Consider the following 7620-nt stretch of genomic DNA (forward strand, 5'->3'; position numbering starts at 1 on the left):
AGTTTCATCACTAATCTTGTTTGGGCAAAAATAATTAGGCTCTTTCCTGCCCCTTTTACAGAACTAGCTGTGAGAAGTAATTTCTTTTACTTCACAACTAGTTATATTTTTCCTATTTTGTGTGTATGAAATAGCTTCAGACAATATATATTTTGGTTTCGTTAAGTACCGGTTAAGACAATATATAAGACGAAGTTGGGGAAAATTTTAGTGAACTCTACAAAGGAGCTGAAAGTTTTATGCCATTTTCTCCAGATCTTATATACTTTATTTGGATTAACCGTCACTATAGCTGGAAAGGAATTCTGGATTTTGTAATTGTTATCATTTTATTCAATTGGCTCAAGTTTTAAACCTTGCTGCAGGTCCCCCCGAGCTAACGTAATGATGTCTTGATGATTTAAAACACTTGAATGTAAGTTCTTAGTGGCTGCACATTCATTGGTTTGAAAACCATCATTCTGACCAGTACACTTTATTGGTAACATGGGTATTATTTTGCTATTTCATAATTTTTATTTATTGTTATAGAACCCGTTTATTTACTTCTCACACGCACGCACAAATTTTATTTGCTTTTTCAGAATCAGCCATGTCAGCATCTCAATCATCATCTGTTGTTAATGATTTTCGCATGGAATCTCCAACTTGTTGGTGTGGTTTGTAAACACCACTAAAGACATCTCACACGTCAAAAAATCCCGGAAGGAGATTTTTCGCTTGCCCAAACTATAAAACGGTAAAAGCAATTTGATGTTATGGTTTGTTTTGTTGTGTACTTCCAATGGTTTGCTGCTTGAGGTGTATTAAGATAGTACTAATTGGGAATTAATACTGTGTAGGGAGATGCAAGGTGTGAATTTTTTGTATGGGCCGATATACTTCATTTGCTAGAGGAAAATTTTCGTGCCCGTGAGAATAAGGCGACAAGTATTTTGTCGAATGATGTATTGCAGCGCGAGTATGCTGTTCGGAAACGGGAAGATAAAGTGAGAGAGATGGCAAATAATCTGAAAAAGCAAAAGCGAAAACTTCTGATTTTGTATTGGATTCTGACATTTGTAATAGTGTTTATTTGGTTTGCATAAATTATATGTAAAGTACTGTTTATGATAGAATGTGTGTTTTGCATGCTCCTTTTGAAGTGCACATGGTTGGTGGACCAAGACCATGTATTTAAATTGTATGGTGTTAAGACATTAACTGTGTAAAGAACTTTAGTCCAATTATCTTGTCCTTGTAGACTTGGTCCAGGTGTTATTTAGTGACATTGCTCAAAAGATGCAAGATATTTTATAACATTCAGTTCTTATGCAATTCACGTATTGGTGTTGGCTATAACTGATCCTAGTCTGAGTTGAAGGGCAAGGTGGATTTTTGAATGATTATTGCTTAGCTACGTGTTTCGACGTTCAATGGCAAAACTTACCCATTATTTTGGTAGTTCTAACATCCTGATGGCACTTCAATATTTACCTCATCATTAGGTGAGATCTGGTCCCACTTTCACAAAAAGATATCATTAAATAGAATGAAGAAAATGTACATGCAGATTCACCTTTAAATCTATAAGTCATTCAACATATTACCCCGTACAAATAGGTAATATGTGTGGCTCCATTTTCAAGTGCCATACAAGAAAGCTTTGCATACATATCCATTGGACTGTACAATAAATTCCCCTCATCGTGTCTTAAAATGAAAGATATACAAATGGACTGAGCCAGGCAAATCGCACTTGATGGACATTAATATTATATGAAGCATTCAAAATATTTAAAACTATTTTTTAAATCTTCAACCATGAAGCAAGCCCACGTTCCTCTGCAATCCAACTTCTCATATATTCACCAGCTACAAAAATAGGAATAAATTAGTGGTATTCTTGGTTAAATGTAGCATAAAAAATGTTGGCAACATCGCAGCCGTAATTACGTAGAAGCTAAATCTCTAAAAATCATTAAGTGCACAAGTATTGCATTATATTTATATTCAGGCTAATTCAGCTTTCAATAGAAATAGAATACCACCCTTTTTATTGTTCCTGAAATAAAAAGGGTACTTTATTTGTGTTATAACTTCTTAACAATACTGCTAGAATATAGAGACAAGTAGGCTTTCCCTATTTAGTGACTGATACACCATAGATGCTATACCTCCTAGACATATAAATTATATGTAAATTTAAAAAATAAGATTAAGTAGCACAGCTGGATTTATTTCAACCTAATGGCTACACAAATTGCTCCAAAAGCTAACATACAATCTGACAGCAGGTGAAGCCATTAAACTAACATCAATTAAATGCAGCAGTTCAATAGAATCCCTAGCATCAAAACTAACATACAATCTGGGCATTTGTCAAATAGGTAGATGGATGGACCCAAGAATTTGACATCCAAAGAATTAAAGTCAGCAGGTCAAGCCATGAAATGCTAAAATGCATACACCATACATACTTTCTCCATCTAAGCTTCTCCCATTCGAAGGCATATATCTCAAAATTCCAGGTCAAGCCATTTCTTACATTGCTAACAATAAGGGATAATTAAAATTTTCATATAATACAAGAACTACCTGGGGGTACAAAATTGCAGTATTGTGCAATCAGCATGGCAGTATTCTGCTTGTCACCAGTTAACCTCCTTTGTGTTATTCCTTCTTTCCTTAACCTTTCTCACTGTTTAACCAACACCATCCTGAAACCATAAATAAACCTCATCAGCTGTTAAATAAGGTTGACATTTAACAGATGAACATAAGTATCATAAGTTGTTTTCCTTGAAACTTGGTTGCTGTGGAGCATCAGCAGAAAAGCCCGACTACCACACCTATTTGTTTAGATTAGGAAAATGACACCACTCCTTAAGTGCCTCTACTACTATACAAATGGAAATCAATCTTGTAGTGCCCAAATATAGATTTAAAACAAGTAGACGGGCTTCTATTGCAGTAACTCCAATATTTTGACAAATCATGTTCTAACCTTTGGCATACCTCATATTTTCTTGTCTTAAATTCTCAAGTGCCATATGTGCTAGTTTTGGACTGAGTCAGGGTTGTGACAACTCCCAGCAACATCAATAAAACCATCTTGTGATCTTTCAGCAGTTCCTAAAAATAAAAGGTAGCTGTTATATGCCATTTTTACACATGCAAATATTGTTGATAGAAACCCAACAATACATTTACCTTATGCAGATACCAAAACACATTGTTTTGCTTAATGGCACTCTCACTTGTCCAAAGGCCAATTATTTTGACAAAACCTCCTCCCTCATCTACACCAACACCCATTTCACAAAAATAGGAGACTCTCACAAAATCATTATGAACAACCTGCAGGAGATTGACCAACCCATCAAGTATTATATAAAATTTGTTAAATATAATAAAGATATAAATGAAGAAAATTTAATTAGACACTCGTTACTACCACCCAAGTCAATAAATGAAGTTGGTTAAGGTTGACATCCCGGGCTCTCTTGGGGCTGACTTTCATCTATTTGGAGTTTCCTGCAAGTCTAATTACAAGGGAAAATGTTCATATATTAGCATTAGAACTACTAAATATCAAGTAGGCAACTCAGTTTGGACTTGCATACCTGTTTTTTCCTCTTTGTTGCCATCTTCTCCACGGGTGGAACCTTTCTCTTATTTGGAGGTCTCCCTTTCCCTCGAACAACGTTCGGGCTTAAAATCTTTTTACCCTTATCCAATACCACCGTTGGGTTGGCCTGAGTTGATTGGAATGTCGAGTCACACGTTGAACCTTCACATGTTTTATCAAACTCGTCAACATAGTGCAGAAATGCATGGACTTTGTCATTGTTTGAGGATATTTTTGCTGCTAATTTCGAACATCTTTGGATCATAAGCTCGTAATTACGCGTGTCTGATCTACCCCGGAGGTCATCATAACTACTTCTGATTAATGTGTAATGCCTCTTTAAGTCCTTTCTCCATCGATCTAGGAAATATACTCCTGGCAGAAGATTAATATTTCTCAACTGACAAACTCTAAGTGCATGCCTACATATAATCCCCCTCATCTCAAACAATCCACAAGTGCATTTTACCTCACACTCATCTTCGTTATAGTAAACTGAGTAATGAACTCTTTTGCTTTGCTCATCAAACGAAATTTCATCCAACACATCAAATGTTAAAATGCACCCTTGTGTGCTTACCAACCAACAATTACAACACATTAGGCCCATCAACTCTCTTTGGACCTCTTTAAACTTGGCATTCGTGTAGACTTTTTGAAACTACTTCTCAATGTTGAAAGGGGAGACGCAGGGGATAGTTTGGTTGCTACAATTGAAATCAGCCGTTGTCTCGACCTCCACTTTCTTTCTAAGAGCATTATCGAATTGGTCGACAAATTCCTTCAATGTCGTCCCAGCATGGACATACCCGTCAAAAAATGCGTTCATACTTTCGGACCTTTGCTTTGTGCTCATACCAGCCCAAAATACACTCTTGAGGAAAACTGGAACCCAAAAGGACCTTTCCTCATATAAGGACTGAAGCCAATGGTTGCCTTGCAGATCATATTTTACAAGTAGTTGACCCCAGCTCTCCTCAAATTCTGTGGTGGTCTGTGAATCATATAATGAAGACTGAATGTCATTCTTCAACCCCAGGTTGAATTTGGCGTGCGATCCTAACTTCTCTGGAAGTTTGCGCATTATATGTCATAAACAATATCTATGACGAGTTTCAGGGAATACAGTAGCAATCGCATTCTTCATCGCTTGATCTTGGTCGGTTATGATAGCTTTCGGCGCCCTACCCTTCATGCAATCCAACCACATTCGGAATAACCAAACAAAACTATGTGTGTCCTCGCTTGATAGCAATCCCGCCCCAAATAGTATGGACTGGCCATGATGGTTAACACCAACGAATGGAGCAAACGGCATACCATACCTATTTGTTAGATACGTTGTATCGAAGGATACAACGTCTCCAAAATACTCATAGGCGGCTCTACTCCGTGCATCAGCCCAAAACACATTCCGTAGTCTTCCATCATCATCCACGTCCATGTAGGAAACGAAACTATCATTCTGATCTCTCATTCTTTTGAAATACTCATTAAGTGCCTCGCTACCTCCTTTACCCAACCTTAAATATCTAGCTTTGTCCATGAAATTCCTACAATCTTTTTCTTGAAAAGCCAAATTATCATAACCCCCAGCGTCAACAACAAGCGAATAAAAATTCTTATTCATTCGTATACTGGCTCTATCGTTCAGCTCGAGGATTCTTTGACTGTATTCATCTAGATGCTTGTGCGATCGCAATAGTCTACTTTTCTTGGGGCTCACAGTAATATGGTTGTGAGAATTTTCAACAGTGGTGAAAACCCATTTCTCATTGTTATTCAACGTTGCATTTACCTTCGCTTTACAACCCGTTTTAGTTGTTGCCCGTGGTTTCGACATATTAGTGTTTGCCTTAGGATAGTACTTTCCGCCACGGGCACAACCAATGGTCACATACACAGGCCTCCCCTCATCATCTCTTTTAGTCCTCTGTGTCCTTACCCCAAATCCCTCTTGCTTGGCATACTGCTTATAGTAGGCAATAAGCTCTTTTTCACTACCAAACTCCATATCGGATCTTGGTGGTTCAACTTGTACCTCATCATCCGGGACAACAGTGGTACCCTTTAAATCTTCATTTATGTCGAAGAACATTTCTATCAATGGAAACATAATGATGAATTAGCATCAATGAAATACTCAGAGAAATAAATACATAGCATCGAATAGTGTAATACCATCAGCATCATGACAACTTCCAACATTTGCTTCATTTTCAGATTCTACACTCTTTGGTGTCATCGACGCAGGAGGCGTTTCTTGCCTCAAGTCTTCCCAATTACTCGACGATTGGTATTGAGTATAAGGTGGCATCTGCAATTCAATAGCAGCACAACATACAAAATTTTGAATCACTATAAACACATGAATTAACATGTAAATTTTTGAATTTAGGGTAACAAACTCAAATATACCCCGAATGAATCTTCAACTCTAATGAAATCCTCCAAACTACTCGGCGGAGGGTAGTTCATATCGTGAGGATGCTGCCATTATGCAATTACTTAGATGAATGCGCACGTCAAACACACTTTAATAGAAAATAAAACATCAACCTGGCTACTCACATGGTCGACATTTGGATTTCCAAATACATTCTGATGCATGTAAAAGGCTTGTGAAGTCGAGGTCGAAGGTCTGCGTGCCATTCCATCTTCCTCTTCCCCCATCACACTAAATTTAAGTCAGTCTTCCGAGGCTTTAAAGGCGAAGCAGAAAAGAAATTTTATTCCCATTAAAGTCTGACAATAGAATCTGACACTTAATAAACTGTTTCAAATTATTGTCACTTCTGATTTTTTTATAAGATAGTTATTAAAGTAACCTATAAATTCCTGCAAATATCCAACACTGTTTATTTGGATGTTATTCACATTTTCTAAGGTTATCCATCTGACCTATCAAAAAGAAAGAAATAATTTCACAATTTCTAAATCAGGTTTTTTAGTTCAATAGAAGAAATCAAAGATTGAGCTTGTACCTCACAACATGCACACAGAAAGGGCAAGTTAAAGAGGATAAAGCCCTTTCAGTGGACTTGAAGACAACAAGAAAAACAGCAATTGGGAGATGGCAAAAAATTTTGAAAAAAGATTTCAAAAAGCAAGTGGCCTGGAATGACAAAGTTACTCACCCAATAAACCAAAAATTGAAAGCACATATATTCCATTCTTCTTCCAAAGAAAATCAGGAAATAAGGCTCTTTCAAGTAGTGTAGAAAATGGCTTCATCACTCAATTTATAAATTAATTGAAAGTATTTAGGGAACGATTGCACTTTGCATCAGAATGTCCAAATAGAACTTACCTATCAAGAAAAGGATTTATAAGAGTTCTAAAGAACCGAAAGCTCTATTGTACTAGTGGCAGTTTTGTTGGTCTTTGTTTTAGTAGAATGACTCAATGCAATAAGTAATAAATTACCAAGATCCATGTAGACAGTCGTATTCATAACCATATAGATGCCTAAACAGCATTTGTAGAATTGCTAGAATTATGTAGAATCTATTAGAGACTACAAATGAAACTAAGAGTGGGAATCAGCTCTGTGTAAACAAAACGTTTTTGTTAGCAATAAGTGATATTCGCATTCCCTAATTTATTATATATAGACTAGAATGGGTCAATTATGAGACTTGAACGAAAAATCATGAACAAAAATATCAGATGCATCAGTTTCATGCTCCAACATGAACTCAAGAATCTGGATATAATGCTGATCAAAAGAAGTGTAAGTAATCCTTTCCCTACGGAAGAGCTTAAAGCAAAGAGTGGTGGAAATATAACATGTATTGGGAGTCTTCATTAGCTTTCTCTAAAATTCAAACTAGACCAGACACTAATTTTATCACATTCAAGTTTATATCGTGCCCGCTATAAAACAGTTAAAACTTCACAGTCTAAGGAACCCGCAGCATTTCATAGACTACAAACACACTAATTTGGTCTAGGCACATTAAATTTTTTTTTTTTTTAGTTGAAAGGATAATCAATTCCACAAGTATACC

The 7620-nt window shown here is 36.5% G+C and overlaps 1 protein-coding gene across 1 annotated transcript; it reads right to left on the minus strand.

Annotated features, from left to right (window-relative positions):
• Window positions 1-4700: 4700 nt before the first annotated feature.
• LOC122306369 (protein FAR1-RELATED SEQUENCE 5-like) lies at window positions 4701-6283 on the minus strand. Its single transcript, XM_043118799.1, has 4 exons — window positions 6182-6283; window positions 6029-6100; window positions 5792-5927; window positions 4701-5710 (listed from the first exon to the last, which is right to left on the minus strand). The coding sequence occupies exons 1-4, from the start codon at window positions 6281-6283 to the stop codon at window positions 4701-4703; spliced, it is 1320 nt and encodes a 439-aa protein (XP_042974733.1).
• Window positions 6284-7620: the final 1337 nt, after the last annotated feature.

The sequence above is a fragment of the Carya illinoinensis genome, chromosome 4 (genome assembly GCF_018687715.1).
Source record: "Carya illinoinensis cultivar Pawnee chromosome 4, C.illinoinensisPawnee_v1, whole genome shotgun sequence".
In the NCBI taxonomy this organism is placed as follows: domain Eukaryota; kingdom Viridiplantae; phylum Streptophyta; class Magnoliopsida; order Fagales; family Juglandaceae; genus Carya; species Carya illinoinensis.

Excerpts from the sequence above, each read along its gene's own strand:
- LOC122306369 (XM_043118799.1), bottom strand. The coding sequence starts at position 6,283 with ATGGGGGAAGAGGAAGATGGAATGGCACGCAGACCTTCGACCTCGACT. Across the intron at positions 6,101-6,181 it reads GAAATCCAAATGTCGACCAT|CATCCTCACGATATGAACTA; the intron begins GTGAGTAGCCAG and ends GCATAATGGCAG. Across the intron at positions 5,711-5,791 it reads AAGTTGTCATGATGCTGATG|AAATGTTCTTCGACATAAAT; the intron begins GTATTACACTAT and ends TTCCATTGATAG.